Below are 25,786 nucleotides of genomic sequence, written 5' to 3'. Positions count from 1 at the left end.
CAGGGCTGTGCCTGAGGCAGGGGACCCAAGGATGAGGGGAGCTGTAATGCCAGGGCTGTGGACAGAGCAGGTTCAACAAGAAGAAGGAGCAAGATACCAGGACATTGTCCTTGTCATCGTGGTAGAGTAGTGGGTGCCGTAGCTGTCTCCGGATATGGGTATGTGTAGAAGACCCCTGGAAATAAGTAGCTGCAAACTTGGGGAAGGTGTACTCTTCCAAGCCGTCTGCTTCCTCTTCGAGCTCCACACTCATGGGAACCATGTCCAGGTCCACCTCCTCCAGCTTGTTAGGCTTTGTTTCCAAGTCCTGTGCAGAACATGAGGAAGAAGCATATTTTCTTTCTCTGAAGTCTGATATTCTTATGTTTTTGTTTTTGTTTTTTCTTTGTCATAGCTCCTCCTTTCCAGCTAACCTCAAAGCTACTACCAACAGATCATTTGGACTCAGAGCTTGTTCTTCTGAGATACATCCACTTCATATGGCCTTTCTGTCTTGGTCCTCAGCAGCAATATTGCTGATGGAAAATCCAGGTGTTACCTCATTGTTTATATCCTGCACTAACCCAGACCATTCTATTTTGCCCACCTCTTACTATGCAATTCTATCCTCTACAGCTGTCAGGACTAGTATATATCAAGTTTTACTCTTAAGAACATGGGATAACTTGGGTTATGAACTTTCAGCTTTCAGGCAGAAAATCACCAACAGAGTTTGGTACCAAATGCAGAGAATGGCACTGTTTGTCTGCGTGAGATCCTGGATCCAAATCTCACTGAGTTATTCATATGGGTTGGAACCAACTCACTGTGTGTGTGCATGTGGGTCTCTTTCCTTCTTTTCCCTCCTCTCTGGCAACCTGAACCATGGGAACCATCAGATCTAGTTGGTAACTATTTTTTCTTTTTTCTCTCTCTTTCTCTTCTGCTGCTGCCTGACCATGTGACCACTTTCCCCTTTCTACTTCTCTCTTTCGTCTCTTTTTCTTTACTCTTTTAATCTGTTTTCTTCTTTTTCTCTTTTCCTTCTCTTGTGGGTAACTTAAAACCAGTGAATTGTGTTTTACTACAGCTAGTATATCGATTTTATGGAATGGGGTTTTGTACTGAGTGTTTTAGTGAAATGCTTTTTCTTGGTTATATTTTACTCCTTTTGCCAAAATATCTTATTTTTCTCACTAAATTAAAAGTATTTCTCTTAGAGAAGAGTGTATGACTCTTTCTCCGGATGCTAATTAGAGGTTATAATGAACCAAAAGGCTTTTAAAAAGTCTTAAAATAAACTGTAACCACTCTGGGTAACTTATGACTTAAAATCCAGAGTGTAACAGGCTGTGCCTAAGAAACAAATCTGCAGTTAGAAGCTACATAGTCCTCAAAATGCACTTGACCAAAAACTGTTGGGAACTGACCTCTGATGTCACAGTAACTGTCTGGATGACTAATTTGGGTGATTCTTTCACTGTACAGAGGTTCATTAAACAGAACTGACCACTGATGGAATTCCAGCAGTCGATGGACTTACACAAGGGATAAGTGTGACCCATTACCAGCCTGCAGCTCAGTACCTCAAAACCCAGAGGAGCTTGTCCTTCTTGGCCTCCAATCATAGAAGGTAAAAATCCAAAAATTTTGTCCACCATTTCTTGGTCACTGATAACGTCATGATTTGTCGGTGTGTTGCTCCTTTGTCTTGCTTCGGCCTCCTCTCTCTCCTGAGTTGCCAGGTGCAGAAATAAACACAGATATAGGTTAGGCATGACTTGAATATCATTTTGTTGGAAGGAAGGAGTGTGAAGATGAAACACTATTACAGAGCTGTGTGACAGTGAGGTCCAGCCCTGCCAGTGCAGTAGTGGAATGGGAAATCAAATGTTGCTTGTGCCAAGCAGTCACAAAGACCTGGCACACCAGCAGCAGGGCCTTGCTCCTACAGCTGTCCTTATGGGCTGTTGGCCTATTGATAATGATGTGCAATTATTCAAGAACTTTATCAACAAGAGATAATACAGGGAAAACACAGAATTTCTAGCAGCAGAAAAGCCCACAATATTTAAAATTTAAAAAGGTTTTGTGTCAGGGGGTTGTAATAGCGTTGGGCATATTTGGCTAATGTGCCAGCTTATGCTGCAGTCAGAAATGTGTATGTGGCTTCTCCCATTTTCAAAGCATTATTACAAATAGGTTTACAACTATGTTTTCTCTTTCTTAAAATATAGCAGCGCTCAGATGTTTGAACAAGCCTGCAGGTCTGGGCTAGGCAAGGGCAAGCTCTCTTGTCAGCCAAGGAACACTGCACTCAGTGTTCTTTCACCAACATACCTACCTTTTGTAATCTCATAGCTTCTTCACTTGCTTTCACTGGTCCAAGGACTTGGATGAGATGTTTCTCTTCTTCCAAGTCAATATTCCTGGCTTCCAGCTTGTTCTGTGGACAACATTCTGTGACCATTTGTACAACTGCTGAGCCAGGTCCCTTCAGCCATTAACAAGCTGTCCACACCAGCACTTTTTCCCAACAGGGACTCAGTTCTAGATTGGGCATTTTAGGGGACACACAAATCTGCAAATTGGCTTTTTCTTGTTTGTACAGCATTCGTACAGAAAGGAAATCATGGAGAGGCCTCCCACGTGCTGTGGACCATCAAGGGCTGGTAGCACATGAGACACACTGCATTAGTGTTCCCTTCATGGAGCCCTGAGTGCCATTAGCAGGTCTTGCTGTAGAAATGGATCTCCCCTTGCAGGAGAGATACACGCACACATCTTTTCTCCTGCCTTCTGTCAAAACCCCTTCAGCTGTGTCAGTGAAGTTTTGACCCCTGATAATGATCACATAAAGCAAATGTAAACAAGATCAGTCTGCCTAACACTGTGCTTTTGTGCTTGACAAGAGCTCAAAATAAAATCCCCCCAAATGAACATCCACACCTAGCGCTATGCTGTGACAATGCTTGTTGTTCATGGCACTGGAATTTCAGAGAAGCAAGGTGTTCCCGAGGCATCTGCGAGCATACCTCCCCCTTCCTCCTGCGGTAGGTCTGGCGAGCGAGCATGCCCCTCGCGTACGCCTGGATGACACACGCGGCTTTCCTCTGCTCCGCCAGCTTCTGGCGCACCAGGAACCCCCGGCACCGGGCTTGGAGCCTGATGAGACGGGCCCGGGTGGCCCCGTAGTGCTGAGCCAGCTGCCGGCTGCGGTACAGGGCCTGCAGGCGCCCGAAACCCAGCATTGCCTGAGGATGGGAGAAACAGGGAGTCACGTCAACACCAGAGAGACTGCCAGTGAGCTGGGATGGGGAGAGGGCAACACAGTTCAGTAACTGCATAAAGACACTGGAAGCAGCCGATGTAATAGTACTTGTTAGGCTTTATTTGCTGCCAATAATACGACTTTAAAACTAGATACGTAGAGCTGTTTGGGGGATCTGTTCAGGGAATGGCTCCAGAGAGCAGCAGTGATAGCCTGGGGTTATGACAAGGGAAGGGACAGAGCAGAAATGAAGCCAAGTGAATGGAAGCAAGCAGACAAACAAAGTCACACCCTTGGAGCCATGGATATGGCAATCACAAGAGAAGCAGTGGAGTAGGGTTCCTATTTCACCAGAAAGCACAATTCAGCAAGCCCTGAGAGGTCCCAGAGCCCTCCTTGGACTTTACACCCTTCTTTATACCCTGCCACCTTGCATCTCCTCCCTTCAGTTGGGAATATCTTCATTCCTAAAAGTCTACTCAGTGTGGCAGGGCATAGTAGATAAACAAACACACACATGTACACACACACAGATATATATATATATATACATATATGTATATACACCTTCATCTTACCATTTTGAAGTCCTTCCGGCAGCAGTAGCCTCTCCAGGCTGACTGAATGGCTACAGCAGATTTTCTCTGCTTCAGGAACTGCTTCCTAAGCAGATAGACATGTGAGGTAACAAACAATAGGTTATCTCTGTTACTTCTTATGACAGTAATAAAGAATAAGGTGACATTTTTTTCCCTTTTTTCCCTGGGATTTCTCCAGTCTGATCTCAGCCTTGTTTCCTGCAGAAATACTCACAACAACTGCAGACCAAATTCATTGCTATGGTCAGAGAGCTCTGTAAGAACTGAAAACCCCATACATCAAGGTTGGATAAGTTATTTCAAACTAAAACCAGACAAAATGCAAGAATTATGCATCTTTGGCAAAGAGAAGGAAACTAGTTAATTTCTATCTGATTCTTTTCTAGGTATTGTATCAAAGAAGCATCCTAAATAAGAGAATTCTTGTAGTTCTGAGGAGGACACAGATTGCATAGGGATTTCCTGCTTTTCAGATGTCTATTGTTTACTAGAAATACTAAGAACAAATCCTCCTTCCAACCCTTCCTCTTCATACAAGCTGCATGTGCCACAGTCCTGCATTTTGAAAAGCATTGTGAAAATAAATAAAAAAAAAAGAGCCAAAACAAATTCTTGTGCAAAATCTGCACAGATACACTGTGCATTCTTAAGTGATGAGCATGGAATTTAGGGCTGGTGGAAGGTGTAGATTGGTACATTTCATGCTTAGAAATGCTGCACAGAGTGTGTTCAGCTGCACCACAAAGTTAACTGCTTCAAACCAAAGTGACTTCCCTTTTACAAGAGCACTGACCTGTCCTTCAATCCTCTCATCACCTTCTGGATAAGAAGAACCTTATCTGTGAGTATATTTTCGCGTTGCAGCTCCAACACAGTATCATGATGATCCTGTTAAAAGAAAGTGTGGATATACCAGGTGAGCAGACACACCCACAGCCTCTGAAAACTAGGCACATGGTCTGAAAGAGGCCCAAAATCAGCATGACGTAGCATAATGTGATTAAAATGCATTCATGGGACTTCAGTAGGATGAGTACACACCACGTGAGCACACCTGGTCTGTTATAAACAAGGAGTAAGACTGTTTTACCTGGGGGAATGCTACAGGCAAGGTGATTTCCTGCAGCAGTGTACTAGTACCCCATTCTTTTTCATGGTCCTACATTGCACTGTACTGTTCAGGAACAGGATCAGCCTCTCCTACACCAAACTGTCTCCACTGAATTATCTGGCCTTCAGGAACAAAGATCCAGCTTCATATTCAAGAGAGTTTATAAGACAGCTGAGTCCTCCTAGGTCACCACTGCTGCACAAGCAGGTCAAACTGTACTGTGAAGCATCCAGTCTTTCAGGAGAAGAGACCATAAACTGTCCTTTTTTACTTACTTTAAGGAAAATCTTGGTCCTTCCAACTTGCCAGCTCTCATCTTTGCCCAGCGCTGCCTCGGCGATGCTGATGCAGCTCTGTCGAATGTCATTCTTCAGCTGATGTGCAAAAGCATGATGATGTTAGGGCTTGGCAGTGAAACACAGCAGCTGTGCTATGTAAGGATCTACTGCCCTGCATTTCAAAGGGCGAAGAACAGAAACAGAGGAGGTCTTGCTGACCTCTGGGCTGACAGAATAATGAATGAAAGTGGTTCCGCTCAAATGGTCAGGAAAAGAAGGAACAGGACTGCATGGCCAAACGTTCCAGAGTTCAAGTGTGAGGAAGATGTCAGAGACCTGAGAAGTGTGTGATTACAGAAAAGAAACATCTGAAGGCTCATCCTGCCTAGGATGTCTATATGGAGCAGGCCAAGGACAGCTGGACCTAAAAACAGCTGTGCATTTTCAGCTAAGGCCCAAGTGAGTATGTAAGTATTTAGCTGTAATTACTGTGGTGACAGTGGCCATGATGGCAGCTCCTGTGATGACAGCTCTCTCAACTGTGCCAGCAATAATCCAAGAACTTCCTACCATGGAAAAAACTAAAGCCTCATAAGGAAAAGTTAAATTAGCCTTAAACCATGTTTTTGCTTACACACCTGTTGTCGAAGAGACCATGGCAAGAGAACCCTGTATCTCTCAAAGAACTCCTCAAAGGTGTAGCGAATTGGGTACCCGGCTTTCCTGATCTGGATGGTCTCCATCATCCCCGAGTATCGCAGCTGTTTGATGCACAGCTCCCGGTCGAACAACTGACGGGGAAAGCACACAAGGAGGAGACTTAGCCCTGTAAGAAGGTACACATCCAGCCTCCCTCAGAACCTATCTATTAACCCTCAACCTCAGAGGGCCTGCAAAATGGCCTACTATGCTTTTTTTAATTGTACTTCATATTTCTTTAGTGCACAGAATTAATTCATTACAGGCATAAACAAGTTACCCCAGAGGGCCCTCAAGTTTGTGCATATGAGCAGAAGAAACAGTCCATTAACTTCACTCTGGCTTTAGTAACCATTTCCAAATTCTAGAACCACAATTCCAGATGAGCAGTGAATTGTTCGTATCGTTTTGCAGGCGTGAGCAGCTGCAGTAGCAGCTTAGGCCCTTTGGGCACACCATGCAAAGCATAGCAGGTGTGCTGCTTGTTTCTGATAGGCTCACTAAGCCACATGCAGGGCTTCCAAAATATTCACTTGACCAACACCATACGAAGTTTTAGTGTAAAAATCAAGATCTCCCGAGTTCCAGCCAAGTGTCTTAATGACAAACTGATTCCTCTGCTCCTGCAGTGTCAGACTAAGCCACACCACCCCTCTCACAAACTCCAACAGCTCTCCTATTCTCTCCCAGGCTCTTTCACAGTATGAGCATGGTGGGATCTTAATGCTTTTTTTTGTCCCCTTCCTGAGGGGCTACAAGCTCTCCAGTTTTGTCTTTTGCTTTACAGAAAAGATAACTATATATCTATAACTCTGCTCAGAAACACATGTATGTGCTTTTTTTGCCATCCATTACTGTGGGATGTATTTTTTGAGATGCTTTTGTACATTAACAATGCTATATCTTCCTACTGTCTTAATTGAAGGAATAGCCTGTACTCCAGCTCTTTTTGCTGCAGCCAAGTACAGCTCTGAAGTGCTCCACAGCAGCTGACAGCTCTTTTTCCGATTAAAAACCTTACTGAAGACAAGAGCTCATATTGTTACAACATTACCAGTGGTTTCTTGTAGTCATTAGGCTTGATGCAGCGGATGAAGTACGGCTGGCACTGCTCCAGGATTTTCATTAGTTTTTCCAGGGATTGCTTGAACTGTCCTCCCAGAGTAGAGAGACGCTTGGTGGTATCCAAGCCCTGGGAAGAGTAAGCATGTGCTGACTGCTACATCATTCACTGTCAGAGGCCAATTAATAAAACTTGGTATTTCTGTACAGCATAGCAGTATCACACAACTACATGGAAATTTATTTTTTTTATTATTTTTTTTACCTACATGGTAATTAAATTGGACATTTTCACCTTTTTAATTTTGGTTTATTCTTGCAAAGACACCCCATTAAGTGCTTTCACCTACTTGGGCACTAAGTTCTAGCAATGAACTAGGCTGTGGTAGAAGAAATTCTACCTACAGGAGCCCGCATACACCTGTCTCTTCTAACCAAGGCTGTGTTTAGTGTAGAACCTGGGTGCCCTACACAGTGTGATTCCTGGGAGTGTGCCTGAAAGCCTTGTGAGGAACAGCCACTCCCAAAGCAGTAATAACCTCCAGGCCAGACATTTTGCTGTCATCATAGATAAGAATGCTAAAGATCCAGAACAGCCTATTTCTTAGGGATCAGGATGACTGATCACCTTGCCCATTAATACTACAGTAAGCAGTGAGAAGGCAAACCTTTACTGGAGGCTGAGAGCCACTCCAGACCTCCCCAGCTTCTCTGACAGCACAGTTCCACACAAATCATCACATTAGGCTTAAGCTTCCTTCTCTCAGTATGTTCTATGAAATTGCAGTGACACCAGTACGGATTCCAAGTAACAGAAGGACTCCAGTGGCCTTTTCCATACAGGCATGGAGCTGATTGTTGCAGCACAACACAGCTGGTTTGCTCATTTTAGGGGATGGGGGGGTGGGTAAGTGGGTTGTGGTGTTTTTTTTTATTTTTTTCCAAGTAAATAATTTAAAGTCTAGTGCTCCTCTCACTTCCATGGTCTTTCCAGTACTTCATTCTGCTCTGTTCTTACATCTGAAGTGCCCTTTTGAACACTCAACTTGCCACCCTCTGCTTTAGTTACAGGGCAAGGCTGCCCTCCAGTGATCAAAGACTTGTCTTTGGCAAACAGCTCCTGGGAATGTCTTGTCACAGCCCAGATGCCTCTTGGGGCTAACAAGCATCTGAAGTAGGTAATGATAACAGCATATACATATTTAAGCTGTGTAAGAGTTAAAAGCTTTCACTCCCAGACCTCAGAGGCCTTTCTGCTGTACCTGCAGTGGCAAGGCCACAAAAGGCTGGAGCCCATGCCCTCATGATCTCACATATGTAAAACTCTGTTAAAGCTGAATTTGTTGTTGACTTTTGATTTAATGGTGACTTTTCTGCCCTGGTGTGTCAGGAGAGGAACTGTGGGACCTCAAGACAAAAAAGTGTTTTCTGGCCCTTAGTTCATTATTCTTTTCTGTAGCCTGCTTCTTAAGCTTCCCAATGGTAGCCCCACCTATTAATTATTTGAAAATTAATAGGGGTATTTCAGCTGATTTCTGTGCATTTTGAAATGGATAGCCCACATTTAGTATCTCCTTTCTTGACATGCTGCTGTGCTCTTTTTTCAGTAACACGGCCTTATTTATAGGAACAAAAGCCATTAGAGCAATGCAGATAGACCTGATATTTAACCTGAAGCTATTCATAGCATTTAAGAGATGCTAAGCCAGTTCTCTGTTGCTGCTTGTACCACTTCTGATGTTCTTTGCCCCCAGGATGTTTACCTGTCCATGGCCAGGTGATCTGGACAGCAGAAAGCCACACTGGGACAAAGACAGAGGAAGAAAGAACAGGATCAGAAAACAATGCCAGGAGAATAGAAGATAAGAGGTAAGGTAGCAAGCTGATGGTTCTGTGTCCCAACAGGAAAACTCAAAGATGTAAACAGTAAAAGCAAAAGTACCTTTACACACTGATGACACTACATTGTTAAATGCTCAGAAATCACAGTATGTGAAAGTTGAAGCAGGGCAAAGAAGCTGAACTCTGCCCCAGCGCTGTTTCCAGTCTGCTGCACTTTACACCCTCATTTTCGCTGGGCACAGACAAGGCTCCCTCCACCACCAGGCACAGATGAGCCTGACAATGAGCCATCATGGACTTTGTCATAAAGCCTCTGGGCAAGGAGGGAGAGCTAAACTCGCAGCAGTATGCAGGGCAGTGAGACTGTCTCTACAGGTGTCACTGGGACGAGATGACAGAGTATCTTTCTGTGACAGCACAGCTCTTTGCTCTGCTGTGCTCCCTGTCAGCCCTCTGTAAGAATGGGTAGGCCAGGACCCACTGCCCAGTGAGACCCCTTGGAGTTCTGGTCCCAGCAGACTGGCTGCCTGTGCAGCGTGGCAGCAGCTTCACTGCTGTGCTGGCTTTGCTGAGGGGTCTCTGGTTGGTGCCTCGTCCATTCCAATGAAGGTTTTGAACCCTCACATAATTTACACCCCTCCAAGCAATGGGGATGCTGGGTGGATGCCCAGGCACGTGTAGACCAAACCCCTCCAGCTGATGACAGCACATGGGGGAGGTACCATGCCTCAGGGATGTGGGGCAGCCTGCAGGCGTGGCTGCACAGGTGTCCAGGGACGCAAACCCGGGCGATGGGGCTGACAGTGCACTTGTTTACAGCACAAACACCACACCCCGACTTTCCTGCAGCTTCCTTTGCAGAAACAAGGTAAATGAAAGGGATAGGAATTTGCAAAGAAAATAAAAGAAAGAAAAAAAAAGAGGAGGTCAAGAACAGCTAGAGGAAGGGAAGAGAAATGAATTGTTTCTATAAGTCAGTGCCAGTAAGCCAACCTTGTAGACCTGGTCAGCTCCAAGGTGCCGGATGGTCCCACGTCCCAGAGTAGGTGGGGTCATTTCCACCTGGAAAATCTCTCTCAGGAATTTGTTTTTGGAGGAATGGACCACTTGCATTACATTAGCACTCAGTGTGTCACGATTTTTCTCCAGGAAATCTATAGGATGGAAACAAAATTATCACATCTGCAGCCTGCTAGCTCTAGCACCACTCTGTCTGCCTAAAATCCAACTCATTTACAGTAACTTGCAGATAGATTTAGAGTAATCTTCCTGGCCAGCTTCGGATCAACACTACTCTTCACCCTCTGTATCCAGCAGAGAAAGACTCACCTTTTGATTCATAAAAGACAACCCCAGCAAAGTGATGGATGCCAAACTTGGTGTCATGAACACTCTTAGGTGGGATATAGACTTTACTTTTGCCATGGAGGGAATTGATTTTAACAAGCATGGTGGCATCTGTGCCCTAGAAACAAATACAGGCAAAACCAGATAGTTACCAGATTGTCCTCAGCACTGGCCTGTGCTCAGCAAATAAACAGAAGTGATGATCAGAGGTAGCAAAAGCTCAAATTCTGCCCTTATTTGTGTAGTAGATCTGGAGGAAGGTAGTGCCAAAAGTATCTTCCCTTTTACACAGACCTCTCTCTCAAGCACCATGACAGAACACACCATCAGAGCCCAAGGCCTGGTGTTCTAGGGCTGTACACAGGCCCCCATAACATTACTAACATCACAAGGTGCACTGAGAATTCCTCAGATCTTTGGACCTCACAAGCAGAGCCATCCCCCCCAACATTCTCATGCCATCCTACCCAGGACGCTCTAAGGGGTGCGTGCTCCTTCTCCTGGGCAGGCACTTTCTCACAGTTCTTTCACTCCCCAGAGATCCCTGGAAGAATCCCCAAGCAGATACCAATCAGCATGCCCAGATGGTGAGTTCCAAAGGCAAGGCAGTTGGCTGGGTGCTTCTCTTCGAGGGGTGCCATCACAATCTCATCCCCTCATGGTGCATGTGAGGCACTCACACTGTGCACTGTGTGCACTGGCCCTTCTGGTGAGGGCAGTGAGGGCTGTGCTCTCAGAATTCATGTGCTCTGGGAGCCATAGAAGAGGTGCCTTCTCGTCCTGACTGTGGGACCACCCTCTTCTTAGGGAAGAAAGGGGAAAGCTGTTTGCCTGTAGGTGATCCTCTCAAACCGTTACCCAAAGGACACAGATGAGCTGAGGTAGGGGCTCAATTTTCTGGGCAACCCGATTGTCATCTGATTCCTGCACTAGCAATCCTGCTTAGCCTCACTGTGCTCTGGAGGCTGAAAATTCTTTGCAGGGATGTCTGAGATCAGATGCCACTTTCATCTCTGCTCTTCTGTTTGAGATGCCTGGTCTTCACAGAATAACCTTTCACAGAATCACAGGATTGTGGTAGACAACAACCACAGTCTCTCCCTCGTCCACTAAGCAGGTCACCTTGTCACAGAAGGAGATCAGGTTAGTCAAACAAACAGGACCCATGCTGACTGGGCCTGATCACCTTGTATGTGCTCTGTGATGGTGCTCAAAGTGATCTATTCATGACCTTCCCCAGCACCAAGGTCAGGCTGACAGACCTGTAGTTCCCTTTCAGTTCCTCACAGTGGTGACATTCCTCAGTTAGGTTTGTCAATCAGGAGAAGAAAGAGCAAGCTGCAGTCCAGACCAAGAGCAGAACAATACTCAAACAATAAACAACTTCAAAGATTTCCTAAGAAGCCCATGTAAAATGATCTGGACTCCTTCCTTCTTTGTCTGGAACAGCCGTAAGAGTTTCAACAGCTGGGTACCAGGGAGAGTGAATTCCAACAGAGAGTGAAGCAGTTGTATAGTGAGGTAATTTAAAAGAAACATCTATGGGGAGAACACATTGCCTCTCCTTATGTGTCCAAAAGCCACCTTTACACTTTTGTATCTGTAAAACCAAGTGCTACCTGTGAGCTGTGTGCAAAGCCAGGCATTACGAGTGAAACCAGAGATTTACCTTTGGGAACCTGCTCTCTTCATCAATGAGGGAGATGATGTTCATGGGCTTGAGTGCAATGACTTCCAGAGCCTGGCGGTTGTCGGTGAAGTCGATGTTGTTCCAGGCAATGTGCTCTGCAAGGTATTCCTCCTGCTCCAGCTTGAAGACGTGTTGCACGAAGAACTGCTGAAGGTGCTCATTTGCAATGTTAATGCAGAGCTGCTCAAAGCTGGGGAAGAACAAGAGGAGAGCCCATGGTCATCCTTGGCCAGTGCTGCAGTGCTCTCTGTTATTTGGTTATTCTCTGTATCAAATACATATCCAGATATACTACTGCTAAACTCCACAGTGCTGGTGACACCACCACTGCATGTTGCCAATCTTAGCAATACAAGAGAGGCATTTTCTGCTGTGCTAAAGATCAGCAGCAATGAGCCAGCTGATGATTGAGTGCTGCTGAGTAGGCAAGGAAAGATCTCTTATGTGTTTCAAGAAACTCCAGAGACAAAGGGGAATGTCTAACTGTGAAAATCGCTTGACTGCATCAGTGACGTGTTTCTGCTCACACTGGCACTGCCAATTCTTTTGTTAGTTACTCCTTTATGCTGCACCTGAGTGTGGTTACCTGGTAACTGCAGTGGCACACTGTGTGTACCTGTGGAGTGCTCACCACAGTGAGGCCCCATGTGGACTGCAGCCTCTGAGAACAGCATAAAATAACAGGAGAGAACACAAAAGAGAGAAGATGGACCAAAGAGATCCTAGATCCTGCTCCAGAAATCAGTGAGGAATACTATCTTGTTGAAGGCAAGAGGCATCAGTTGAAATGGATTGGAAAAGACTGCAGAGCGTGCTGATGGTTTGTGGAGGACTGATGGTATAGTAACTAAGAGAGCTGCTGCCCCCAGAGAGAATGGCAAACAGAAATGGTGCTCTGGGACTGGAACCACCAGTGGAAGAGGCAGCAGTGGTACAATGATATACTGACCATGCTGTCCTGTCCTTAAGAGTGGAGAAATGAAGCAGCCAAAAAAAAAAGGATGGAAGAACACAGAGGAATATGTAAGCATGAGCTGAAATGGTCTCCTTTGTACTGTATGCCAAATGTATCCCAAGAGACATTGTAAAATGCTATGGAAGAGGAAAGTTTGGTACAGAGACACAGGGACATTCTACATCCTCACATAGTGGCTGTTTGCTCATAGCAGCTTCATAGCCACCTCCTCTGAGAAAATTCCTGAGGTTTTGGAATAGATGTGTAATGAATGCACCAAAATGAAGGTGGGGGAGGAGGCAGAAATATGACCAAGACTGAAGAAAAATGGAATCTATGCATTGGGAAAATCCAGTAATGGAAATTTCAGTGCTTTTCTGAGAATCAGCATGATGATGAAAAGGCATGTGTCTGCCTAATTTTTTCATTCTTTCCCTTTACATCAGCTACTTTTTGGCTTCTCCTGTAGTCTCCTACCTGTTGTTGCTGAAGTTTTCAAACCCAAAAATGTCCAGCAGCCCAATGGACTGGCGTCTGTCCTTATGCTTCTCAGAAGCTGGGTTGAATATGGCTGAGTTGATCTTGTTCACTATCCACAGGAAAATCCGTCCATATATCCCCTGAGAAAAAAACGCAAGAGGAATTAGAGCCCACCATTAGAGTCTTCTGACATAGCTTGTTATTGTGCTGCTGTCAAACTGTGCCTGAGAACCACAAGGGCCAGGAGCCCTCCGGGTGACTGTCACGTCAGACTGCTCAGCCAGGAAGACAGACAGCTCTGAAAGCATCCTCAGTCTTCAAACATGGAAGCTGTAAGCACCAGTACCTTCACAAAGGCGTCCCTGCCGTCGGCAGCTTGAGCCACATTCAGAGGCCTAGACACACTTTCTCCTCGGACAATGATGGAGAGGTTTGTGAGGCTGTTCTGCAGTTCACTGGAGTCCACCTGGAGGAACAGTCATGGCAACCTGGTCATTCCAGGTGGATAAAGGAGATGCAGCAAAGTGTGTATCAGGAAGAGGACTGTGACAAACTGCACATCTAACAGCATTCACTGACAATTTTTCTGTCCCAGTTAAATATCTCCCCACTCAGAGAGAAATCTGCAGCAGCATGACTAGAGTCTCAGCAGGAAGAAGGGGAGGTGCCTGTTGGATGTGCATCCCTGCATAAAAACTCCAGACATGCTCTGTCAGCGTGCTCAGGGAACAAGGGTGAAGGAGGAACTGGTACGAGGAGACGAGAGTGGGTTACCTCGAGCAGTTTGGTGGCGATGGAGAAGTGTGGTGAGTCCATGACATCGGAGCAGTCCAGGTTGTCGTACACGGCCGCTGCAAAGAGGAGACATTTGGTCTGGGGGGAGCCATTTCTGCTACATTAGCAGCCTGTGCTGTTAATGCAGTTGCATTTCTGTGATCCCGTAGCTCTGGGATTGTGGCAAGGCACTCAGTTCTCTTTTGAAACTCCCAGGTTTGATGATTTTACTAAGGATTTCACCCAGGGATCCTGGGATTTAGAGGGCTCTCACAGCTCCAGAACATCAGGCTAAAAACAGCAGCCAAACTGACAAGGTTATTAATTTAAAACAGCAGCTTTTGAGGATCTGGAGAAGTGATATTTGACTCCAGAAAATGTGTTTCTGAAAGTATTTTTTGTCTGTTTATCTGCTTGTGGGAAATTTGGGTAACAAAGGGGAATGAAGAAAATCCCTAATTTTAGCAGCCAGCGTTACTCCAAAGAATCCAGCTGGCATCAGTGCATCGGGCCCTCTGCATCACAAAGTGAGGGGCTTTTTTCTAAAATGTGAGAGCCTCTGACATCCCACTGGTGGGTGTCACACTGTGCTTCTCCATACCAAAAGTGCACCCATGCAGATGAGCGTTCACCAGACTCAGCCAGGAGGATGACTGCTGTTATCTCCACTCAGCTGCTCCTGTGTCCTCTGGCTTGCCTAGCACAACAATCAGCACATGTAACAGGGCATTATTCTTTCTGTTGTTTCAGTTTGTGTGATAAGGGCATATTTACAACCATGGAAGCCTGATGGCATGACAAAATAACAATAAGATTTTTTTTTTTCAAAACACTAGGCAGTGGAGTCACAAATCAGACTTTTATGGTGCTTGTCTGCTTTGTCCTTCCAGCTCTGTTGACCTGTTCACACATGGCAGAGCAGCACAACCTAACCTGTACGGAAGGAAGTGGGAAGCATCTTTACCACGGAGTCTGAGGAAAGGCAAGCACAGACAATGCTGAGTTTACCTTGGAATTCTACATTCCCCAGGTGCAGGATGGCAGCCAGCATCTTGCTGATGTCCCAGTTCTCAGAATCCGAGAACATGAGGATCTTCATAGCCGAGCGGATGTGGGCATAATCCTTCGCGTCATTCCGGCTGTCGCAGGACACGCAGTTGCCCTGCAAGACGCCACACCCACAGGTAAGGAAAATCCTCCTGGTACTCATACAAGGAAGAAAGGACCTGCAGGCTGACAAACCTTTGGACACTGTGGATATGCTGTGAGTCACTTGCCACAAGATGCAAGGTAATAACCTATTTAGATATTCTATATCCTCTTCCCGTGGCTGTTTCTTCCTTCATCTTTACTCTCAAGAACCCCTTAGCAGAGGGCTCAATAATGTATTTCTCTAGGGCTAAACAGAATTCTGGGGAAGCCAAAAGGACAAACTGAAGGGAAGGCTGCTCTGGAGCATAGAAGGGCAGGGAGCTTTGACAAGGTTACCTACATTTACAAGGCTGTGCCAGTTTCTTTGGTTTCCCCTCTCTGTCTTGTCAATGCACAATTAAGAGCCCTTATCCCAAATCAAAGCAATTAGGATTGGATCAGTACTAGAAGGCAAATCTCAAAATAAAAATATTAGGTTCTAGTGAAGGCAAATAGAAGCATCCAAGGCAGCATCAGAAGAACCTTCATCAAAGACTGCACAGAAGATCCCAGGATGCTGCTCCTGATAGAAACTATTTCCAGCCCTAATGGAGATGGGGAAATGCCTTTTTTATCCTTGTTATTTCTGACAAAATAGTTTGATGATTACAAAAGTGAAATATTCCTAGACATTTCGGTCTACGGCATGTAGACGTGCCAGCTTGTGCCAACAGCTGACCTTAACAAAACCATGGATATGATCTCCTTTAACCCAGTCCTCCTGTCTCTGTATCATACTGCCCTCCTGTGACCCAGGGGCCTTTTTTATGGAATGAACAATGGCTGAATTGCACTAATTGTACTCATCAGCTTTTCCTGCAAGGTCACTGCTATTTTAAAAAAATCTCCAGCAACTTAAATGTTTTTTCTTTTGAGACTCCAGAAAGGGATTATAAACTTGATTTAATTTTCTCTGAAACTAGATGCCTAGCTCACACTAACTTCAGTAGAGGCAGGACTAAGCCCCATTTTTTCCACAGCTGTAGAACAGCCCAAATCAAACCAGCTGACATATTTAATATGAGGTATCTACACAGGCTAAAGAACAGAATTTTCATTATGGCTTTCATGTCCTTGTGGCTGAGTTGATCTTGTTCACTATCCACAGGAAAATCTGTCCAATTAACTATTTTCAAAAATCTCACTTATGAACACTCCACTGCTACCACAATGGCATCATAAACCCAGACAGGGGTGGTTATATTGAATGCCAGCTGCCTGCATTGTGTATATTAGATTTATTAGATATAAGGACTGGGATTCTGCTTATTAATTTTCTTCTAAGAAGGTACACATATGTAATTGCTGTTCTCCCTGGAACGAGATCCCTTGCATTCCTCCAAAATCTGAATGCCTGGGAAAGTAGGGGATGTTTCCCACCTGCTTTAAGATGTCCTTTATGTTTCTTAAGTCTGACTTTGATAGAAAGCTTTGACCTGCCTCAAGCTGCTTCCCACTGGTGAACAATATAATAAGTCTCTGTAACTGAGGCTCAAAGCACTTTTGGTGTTACTGGCTTCTGGTACTCTAAGGAAAGGACTGTTCATATTTGTTAATTACTACCTGCAGCTCCTACTAATTGTAACTGCTCACTGGGAGAAGCAAATGGCAGAGGGATAAAAAGAGAAGAAAGCAGAGGCTATTACCATAGTGAGATACGTGTACTCTGAAGCAGTGCCCAGATTCAGCATCTTTTTCTGCTCTGTATTCATCCCCATTAGCATGCAGTAGAAGATGTGATAGTTCCTCTCCTCTGGAGCCTAAAAAAAACCAAAACAGGCCAATGGACAGCCTTGTCAAGATAAGCTTGTAACACAGGAGCAGGGAGAATGTACACCTGCCAGTGCCCTCACCTGCCGGCAAACCCGGGACTTCTCCAGAAGAAACTGTTCTATCCGGGCTCCTTCGATCACACCATTTTTGTTGAAGTGAATATCAATGTATTTCCCAAAGCGGCTTGAATTGTCATTTCGAATTGTCTTGGCATTTCCAAAAGCTGATGGGCAAAGGACAGAGAAAGTATCTGGATTACTGCAGTTAATGAACATCAAGTCTATTTTTTATGCCCTCCTGTTTTATTGCTAGTATTTTACACGTTGTGTTCCAAAAGACAGTGCTGGCAAGCACTGGAGAATGTCTGCTCTCAGGCTGCCTCCCGAAGAGAGAGGCAGGCATACTGTGCATCCAGATGATTAGGTCCTAAAAGACATTCCAGTTATACAAATGTGGTCAGGCCAGACAAGAAAGCCTGAAGACCTCTAGAAGGATTGACTGGGATCACATTTGATCGCTGTACAGAGAAGGATGAGTGTCTCAGGGAGCTGCCCTACAGACACATCCATGTCACTTTGCCATTGTATAAGGTGAATGTTTCACCAGGGGGCTTTGCCTTGGGCTCTGCATTCCCAAGGACTCTTGTGGTCCCAGCAGTTCAGGGTTACGCTGCAGTGGCACCTCCTCCCACTGCGTGGGAGGTGCTGTGGGCTTCGTGGAGACATGGCAGGAAAGTATAGAGAACCTCCACTGTGCATCACCACTGTTTCCAGGGGGTTTAGCAGTTATGTGGATACAGTAGTTCAAAGATCTGTTTCTGAATTTTTTATCCTGAGATAAACGTGGTAAATCTGGCATGTTTGCTAAATAACCCACCTTCCAGAATGGGGTTGGCCTCTAGGATTTGCTGCTCTATCCAGGAATGCTGGCCACTGACAGCTGCCAAAAACTGTAGTATTAGCTTTGTGCTTTCAGTTTTCCCCGCTCCAGATTCTCCACTGCAGTAAGAAACAAGATCATTACAGGTTTCCTTTCTTTTTTTTGGATAGGGTAGCAAAATGGCAGACCAAGTGAAAAACAAAAAAAGCAACCCACTTAAATTTACCCTGTGAATGGCAGATCAGACTGTCTTTCATAAAGGGGTAGAAGATTCTAGTCTTTTACCATCTTATCTGCTCCAATTTAAGTTGTGTTTTAGACTTAGGCTGAGGACTAAATTCTCCCAGCAATTAAAACCAAGCAAATCCATGGAAGATATTCTGTACCTGTGCAAATTAAATGACCACTTGCTTTTCTTCTTTATTGCATTACTAGATTGTCAGTGCTAGTCTTATCACATCAAGTGAGTTGCCTCAGCTATAATCAGATATTACTGAAATGAGACTCTCTGGTTCTTCACACTGATGACAAACAGAAAATGGATTGTTTAAAGGATGAAACCAAGCTCCCCTCCATCTTCAGGTTAGCAGAGGTTATTTCTCTTCAGGAAATGTCTGTTCTCAGAAACTACATGTAACATAAATATCATATCTCCAAGGTAAAAGACAGCCTTACATCACACAGGCTCCTAGTTTATGTTTCCATATGTAGTGACCATGTGCAGAATGTACAGCCACATTCAAAGATTCTGGGGGAAAACAGTGGATTTCAGAGGCCCCTTTTGTAGCCTAAACTGAAAATGAAGAAGCAGGGGAGAAATATTTCCTTCCTGTTGTCTGTAGCCTTATCTGTGCCCTTCCATTTGGAAAGTCTAATGTCTCCACAAAGGTTCCCCAAAACCATGCCAGACTTGGTTTCTGCTATTTGTCCTCTCAGTCCAGTCACCTGATCACACAGCACTGGTCTCTCCTGTTCCTCTTCATATTGAAGTAACAGTTGTCTGCAATGGCAAAGACATGAGGTGGTAGCTCTCCAATCCTCTTGTTACAGTACAGTCTGATCTGATCCACTGTGTAGAGGGGCAGCAGCTGGTACGGATTCACTGCTACCAGGATCGATCCCGTGTAAGTCTGCAAAACAGGTGTGAGCATTACTGATACCAGCAAACCTGCAAACAACAATACAACAAAGCCACTGGCTGAATAAATCCAAACAGAGGCAGGAGGGAAGGCTGGGAGACCACAGCAGCACGAGGTGAAGCTGAGAGCACAGTTCCTCACTAGACACTGCTGTTAAACATCCCAGGGTATGGAAGGGTTTGCCCAAGGAACAATGCTAGGTGTAATCTCCTTGAGAAATCACAGCAAAGCGTGGAAAACCCTGAATATTAATTATCATGTTACAACTTGGAAACTAAGGAACAAAATAAAAATGCCAAATTGCTCGATCACAGATAAAACCTCTAACGGGCAAAATACCCAGATTTGTTCTTATCTATTTTATTACATCAAAATCAAGTAAATGTTGGCTTGGACTGGAGGACAGTCATACTAGTTGGACTGATCCTGCAGGTAAGAGCTGCACTAAGCTGTAACACGGGCTGGATTTAGCTCACTGTCAGTGACTGGAAATGATCGCTCAAGGAGAAAGTCAGCAGGGTCACTACCTGTGCACAGAGCTGTGACTGCAGAGTCTGCTCTTAGCTCTCTTCTTCACAGCCAAGGTACTCAAATGAAAGAAGAGAAAAACTGTGCTATGTCTCCTTGGCACCCTTGATCAGTAAAGGACTCAGAGGGCCCCATGTGTGAAAGGCTCACAGGCTGCTCAGGTCACCCACTAAGTGTGACATAGAGGTCATTCCTCAGAGCGACCTGGCCTGGTGACTGTGGCACTCACATAGATTTTGTGCTCCTGGTGTCGGATGAAGAGGTTGTGCACCATGCCAGCTTCATGGAGATCCCCAAGGCGGATCATGTCCTCCACCCCCCGGACAGAGGAGGGGTGCATCGGACGCACCATGTGCATGTTCCGAGCCGTGATCCAGTGTTCCTGGAAAAGCCAAGGGACTGCCTTTAATGTGAGATGCTGCAGCTCAGAGGCAAGCACAGGAGAGCTCTGCCTTAGACCAGAGAGAGCTTCAGTGCAACCCACACTCAAAACAAGCATGTTCTGACAAACAGGCGTCTGACCTACAGGAATGAACTGGTCTGCTGCTCCCCAGGACTGGATGATTTAAAACACTAAATGAAGCCATTCAGGTGGGTTCTGAACATCACCGAATTTAACACTGTTCAGAGTGCAGTTCTGTCAGGTCACCACAGCTACAATACTGTATGCTGTAGGGATTAACTGATTTCAGTGGGATCATGTTTTCACCTAAAGCTTCACCAAAGTTAGGAATTGTAGCCCGTCCACTTCCTTTTCCTAACTATTTAGATATAACCTCTATTTCAAGAAGCTCTGAATCTTCATAGTGCTTGGAGCTGGGAATGTCAGGGCATCATCTTATACTTGCCTTATTTTTATATTCTTTCTTTCATTATATCCTGCCAAACATTATCCAAGTCAGACCATCTGGATAGATGGAGCTTTGGTCTGACCCAAAAGGGCCCTTCTTTTGTATTTTATACTTTTATGTTCATCTTTTACAGAAGGTTATGGCATAGCCCACCTTGCCTTCATCGTCCTCCAGCAAGATCCGTCCTGAGTCAGATTCCTTCACAACTGCCCCAATAGGGACATTAAATTCACCCTTTGGTTGAGTGTCCAGCCACACATGATCACCCTGGGAAGAAAAAAAATCTACTGTCAAGTCCAGTGACATACTTGATGCCATGTAGCTCACAGGCAAACGCTTCTTGGTCTTCCTTTTTAGTGCTTTGACTTCTTTAGCAGTGTTTAACTAGTGAAGTTCTTACTGCTTGCAAGCAGTACATTCACAGATCTCTGAGTTCTGTGCTCCCAGCTCCACAGCTGACCTAGAACATGACTTCAGTCAAGTCCTCAAACCCAAACTCTCACAGGAGGAAATGAGGCAACAGCTTTTACAAAGACAGCGATTATGCAGCCCCACTACCTCACAGCACAGTGCATGCTGGTGGAGTGCCTTGGCAGCCTCACAGGTAGGTGTGGTATTCCTTCAGAAGAGATTCCTGAGAACATAGACTTTACCAGGAAAAAGCAAAACAACCAAAAAACCAGATGCCTGGAAATGAAGGGGGCTCTGTTGTGAGAACTTTTAGATACATATTCATCCTGCTCTGGCTGAAATGGAGTTGCATCCATGATCTCTCCTAAGAAAAGAAAAAAACACCAACATTTTTTATCCAGCTCAGCTCGTTTCTTCACATCTGCAGAGGCTTAGCAACATTCTCGCACTCCCCAGAGCAAGAGAGAAGTGCTCTGCTGTCACTGGAGGAAGGGGTGAGCCACAGCTGCCCTCTCCTAGAAATTAGCACCATCTTGATGTCACCTGCACTAGCATCCTGGTTACACTCCCCTGCTCCAGGCCTTCAGGAACACCCTCTCTTGCTCCAGGCACTAGTACAGATTCAAACAGAAAGGTGGAATAAAAACTGAACAAAAAGATGGAATAAAAACTGAACAAAGTTGTAGATCAGATCTTCAATGGGCTTTCTAGCGCTGTCCTGTCACATACAACTTTTGTTACATACTGTAGCATTTATTGCCATAGTTTCAATGTTTTAATGAAAAAAATACTTCTTTTTCTTCTCAAAATACTTTGTGGGCTTACATTTAAAACCAAACAACCAGTGTAAAGCATCTATAAGCATTGCACCAGGTTATGAAGAGTGTTACAGACTATCGGCTCTCATTTGTGCTGAATAAAACTCCAGAAGTAATTTGTGTGGTTTCAGTGCCACACCTTGTGACAGAGGTCACCTGCTCAATCACAAGCATGTCTAGACACCTCTGCTCCCCTAGCCTAGCCAGAAATTACTTTATACCTTGTTGATTATGGAATATTGCTACTTTCTTTTTGATTTAACCATGATGTTGAGGTGATTTTCTCCTCTTTGGGCCTAATCAGTCAATCATAGCAAAGAGTAGGACTTACCTTTCTGAAAACCACCATTATGTTTCAGATCACTCTATGCAACCTGCAGTGCCAAAAACATAACGTTAGGCCAGAAAAGGGCTTTGACCAGAACAGACAAAGGGGTTTCCTTGTAAAAAATAACAGCAAAATGCCTTAAAATAATTTTGTTAAGCAGAAAAGGTCATAATAACCTACACCCAGTGTAGAAATAATTATACCACCTACCCAAAGCAAAGAACCTGCAGCACTGAGAGGATGGTCTGTGTTCTACCACATAACCCTGGAGATGCACTCAGCCCTGAAGATTTCACTGTGCCCATTTTCATACCAAATAATTCCCTCAATCAAATGCCAGGCACAATTATTGTCTGAACTATTAATGAGATGGCTCACTAAATAAAAAGACCCCACAGTGCAGTGTAATTAGGGGCACAATGAAGTTGGACCAGCTTGGACCTACCACCATACAGAAACTGAAGTTTAGAGTTCATCTTCCTCAGCTGGAATGGGAGGGGCTGCAATCAAGGCATGAACAGCAAAATAAGGAACCACAGCAAAATTAGGAACTCACTATCAAAACCAGTGAAAATACCCATGGCTAGAAATCTACAGCAGTGCTTTAATTAAGGGATGATGGTCTCCAGGCTGTGATCCTTGGAATAAACAAGGAATCAAAGTCTTCAGAAGCAGCTTTCTGTCCCACAGACAGCTGGATCTTGTGAGTGATTCCAGGACTAGGTGTGATTTGCCAGCTCCCACTCTTGTCACAGTGGGAAGGCTGCTGTCTGTTACTATGTGTGAGAAATCACAGCTCAGTTCCCTTTAAATGTTTCCAGAGTTCCAAACAGGGATTTTTGCCTTTTCAATCTTCCTACTAACAGGAGTGATCCCTGTGCAAATAATCTGTGATTCAGTAGCTGCTGTGAGCAGCAGACTTCAGTCATCAGCCCAAGTCTCTACAGGCCCAGATTCCCAAACTTCTCACAGCTGTGGGATCCTTTCTGCTCCCTCTACTCCTCTAAAGGATCTCCCCTCTATCCCTTGTTACAGCACAACCAGAGAAAAGGTTGGGCTCAGAGTTCATAATAAGAATAAAATGTTTGCAATGAGCAAAATGGTCCAAAAATTAATTCTATTTTTACTCTCTTTTGTTCTGTTATCAGTGATAACATTATTATTATCATTATTATTATAGCATTTTATCTCAACACGTTTTACAACCCGTGGTCAGTGAGGACATATTGAACCATCTGCATCCCTTCTGTGTGTTCCTGTTTGACGACAAACCACTTGGGAACCACTTTACAAGATGAGTGGACAGTACAGGAGCAGAAAAGGAGCTTTGGCACTTACTCCAGGCAAGTCCATGATCTCTTGGAACATTCCCCATGATGAAGAGAGCTGCCTGTTCTGGTTTTATCTCTACACTCAAAACTAAATTTCTGGTTGCCTCTTAACCTTTTGAAAAGTTATTTTATTCTGGCTCTGAATTATACTTTCCTACTTTTTGGGCAGGCTCTCTGGAAAATTTGAACAAAACAAGGAAACTGTAAATTAAATTGGTTAGAAGATGCCTTTTCTACCTGTGCTATACAGATAATGAGCAAAATCCCAGTTTGTAGTACCATTAATATAAGTAATTAATAGGACAGTTCATCAGTAATTTCACTGACATCCTTGGGATTTCTTCTATCATGTAAAAGATTTAAAATTTGATGTTTAAAATTTTTTATAACTACTTACAATCCTATGTAATATGGATGCTATATATTTTAAGAGGTACCCAGATTTCATTACTCTTTTGATTTAATTATTTAAATAATTTTATGATTTATCTTCATTTTATGGTGGGGCTATACAAATGGCTGAGGTTTAGAACTTTGCAACTAAATTATCAGAAAAGTGATTCAAGTCACCATTCTATTTTTGGAAATTCATGTTCTTGAAAAATGAAGATTATCTTTAAAAAACCCTCAAGGTGAAGTTCAGGGTACTATTGTTTTCTCCCTCTCGTTTTACTAAATTTTAATGTTAAAACATTTAGAAGATGTGTAGGTGTGGTGCTTGGGGACACGGTTTGGTGGTGCCAAGTGAATTGTTGGAATTTATGATCTTAAAGCTGTTTTCAACCTCAACAAATGAGCGACTCTAAGGAGGGCTATTGGGGTAGCAAAATGGAAAGTAGGAAGTGCCTGCCAAGCTCCCTGATCTTTGTGCCCTGTTTGTGGCTGTAAAGGGCTGTACTGTAGCAAGGACTGAGCAGGGTTTCCAAACGAGCCCAGGATGATTTACCACTTATTGTACTAATTGTCAAAATTACAAAACGTATTGGGATCCCAAAGTAAAAAGCAACTAGAAACTTCAAGAGATGGCAGACTGCTGATGTAGAAGTCCAATGGTAACACACATTTTAAACCAGGAATTTTAAATGTAATTTTCACGTAACAAGAAGAGAGGTGAAATGGCACATTAATAACAAAAGCTGGAGAAACTGCAAAGTCTGTGTCCCCCAACACAACACCTGCTGACTACATTAAGAATTGCTTTCCCCTGTGAGACTAAGGCAGCCTTCAGAGCTCATCTGTAACAAAGGCAGTTCTCAATTTTGCAGCACAAAATCCACAGAAATATAGCAATGCAACATGAATGTGTTCTTTCTGGCTGCTTGGAGGTTTTCTGTTGTTTTTGTACACTCCCTCTAGAAGGAACTTCAGTCCTTCATAATCAGTTGTTCTTATGGCAAGGTCCTCATGTTCTTGGTCAGGACTCGGGAGCTGTATCTGCATTATTAACTTCAGCACTGTGATGACCTGTTGCTGTGAGCAGTGCAGGTGGTACTAAAGCATGGTCCTTGGCAAACACGGGCTAAAGGTGGGCCACGGGCAGTGATTCACAACTGGCAGGCGCTTCTTCACCTGCACCAGAAGCGAGAATAAGGCAACAGAGCAGAACTGTTGCCCCCGAACAAAGAGGGAGTGGCACATGCAGACACAGAGACAGCCACACTGTGTCCTGTCCCGTCAGAGGGACAGCTGCATCCGGAGCCAAGGGTGGCCCGGTGGGGAGGAGATCCAATATAGTCCCAGGATACAGAGTTCCAACATTTAAAATGCTTATTTCCAGTGAAGTCATAAGTGCCACCCCCCACCCCCTCCAGCCTGGCTGCATGGCCACTTCCTGGCAACGCCTGGCTCTCTCTGCTGCTTTTCTCCCCAGAGTAATGCAGTGCCACAACCCAAATGTTACCCCACAGGATGAGAATTTACCTCTCCAGAAGAAATCTTCACTCTGTGGGTTCTGCGGCTCAGGTCCCTCTTTTTCATAAGCATTGGAGCAAGAAGGAAAAGGAAGGTGAAACTGGCACTGGGGCCATTAAGGGATCCCTCCCAAAGTGCCACTTTGGTGCTGCACAAAGGAGGAAATGACTGAAGCACAGTTATTTATTACAGGACTTTGCTCCCAGTTCAGTGTACATGTCCTTTCCAAGTCAGGTGTTCCGGTAAGCACGAAGGCTAATTCTTGCCTGGATGAGCCTTAAACTTCAGTCTCCCCACTGTGCCTGTATCCTTTCAGATTTCTGGAAAGCACTCCAAGAAGAAAACCCTTTAGCATCCAGTCTTATGCTACTCCAACACCACTGACTTCCCTGGGGTTCTTTCTCACCCTATTAGATATGAAGAAAACCAGGCCCTCATCTCTTCATCAAAATCCCCCCTTAGCTCTTTTCTACAAGAAAACAGCCATCAGTCTGTGTTTGGTGTGGTCTGTGTTTCACAGCTCAGTACTTAGAGCTCAG

General features: G+C 44.6%; 1 protein-coding gene and 1 long non-coding RNA gene across 5 annotated transcripts in view; one reads left to right on the top strand and one right to left on the bottom strand.

Annotated features, from left to right (window-relative positions):
- MYO7B (myosin VIIB) overlaps positions 1-25,786 on the bottom strand; it is a 50,941-nt gene that overhangs the window by 22,686 nt on the left and 2,469 nt on the right. For 3 of the 4 annotated variants that reach the window (XM_027878379.1, XM_027878381.1, XM_027878383.1), the window contains exons 1-24: positions 25,257-25,692; positions 22,009-22,051; positions 20,602-20,715; positions 19,827-19,979; positions 18,876-19,060; positions 17,928-18,049; positions 17,132-17,274; positions 16,925-17,038; positions 15,096-15,249; positions 14,088-14,164; positions 13,660-13,779; positions 13,311-13,453; positions 11,858-12,068; positions 10,171-10,306; positions 9,835-9,995; positions 6,992-7,129; positions 5,877-6,029; positions 5,236-5,334; positions 4,643-4,737; positions 3,829-3,913; positions 3,015-3,233; positions 2,324-2,425; positions 1,566-1,712; positions 98-307 (exon numbers count right to left, since the gene is read on the bottom strand). In XM_027878379.1, the coding sequence (XP_027734180.1) occupies positions 98-307; positions 1,566-1,712; positions 2,324-2,425; positions 3,015-3,233; positions 3,829-3,913; positions 4,643-4,737; positions 5,236-5,334; positions 5,877-6,029; positions 6,992-7,129; positions 9,835-9,995; positions 10,171-10,306; positions 11,858-12,068; positions 13,311-13,453; positions 13,660-13,779; positions 14,088-14,164; positions 15,096-15,249; positions 16,925-17,038; positions 17,132-17,274; positions 17,928-18,049; positions 18,876-19,060; positions 19,827-19,979; positions 20,602-20,715; positions 22,009-22,026 (3,099 nt within the window). In that variant the 5' untranslated portion in view covers positions 22,027-22,051; positions 25,257-25,692. Of the gene's footprint in view, positions 1-97; positions 308-1,565; positions 1,713-2,323; positions 2,426-3,014; positions 3,234-3,828; positions 3,914-4,642; positions 4,738-5,235; positions 5,335-5,876; positions 6,030-6,991; positions 7,130-9,834; positions 9,996-10,170; positions 10,307-11,857; positions 12,069-13,310; positions 13,454-13,659; positions 13,780-14,087; positions 14,165-15,095; positions 15,250-16,924; positions 17,039-17,131; positions 17,275-17,927; positions 18,050-18,875; positions 19,061-19,826; positions 19,980-20,601; positions 20,716-22,008; positions 22,052-25,256; positions 25,693-25,786 lie in introns of those variants that run through there. The other variant, XM_027878380.1, reaches the window with a different exon arrangement.
- LOC114054849 lies at positions 5,935-8,866 on the top strand. Its single transcript, XR_003570599.1, has 3 exons — positions 5,935-6,074; positions 8,065-8,177; positions 8,754-8,866. It is a non-coding gene; the product is annotated as an uncharacterized LOC114054849 (long non-coding RNA).

This window comes from Empidonax traillii, unplaced genomic scaffold (genome assembly GCF_003031625.1).
Source record: "Empidonax traillii isolate 1590-97213 ecotype Southwest subspecies unplaced genomic scaffold, ASM303162v1 scaffold40:size2234952, whole genome shotgun sequence".
In the NCBI taxonomy this organism is placed as follows: Eukaryota; Metazoa; Chordata; class Aves; order Passeriformes; family Tyrannidae; genus Empidonax; species Empidonax traillii.
Note: the sequence above shows the minus strand (reverse complement) of the source record. Positions and strands in the feature narration are given on the sequence as shown.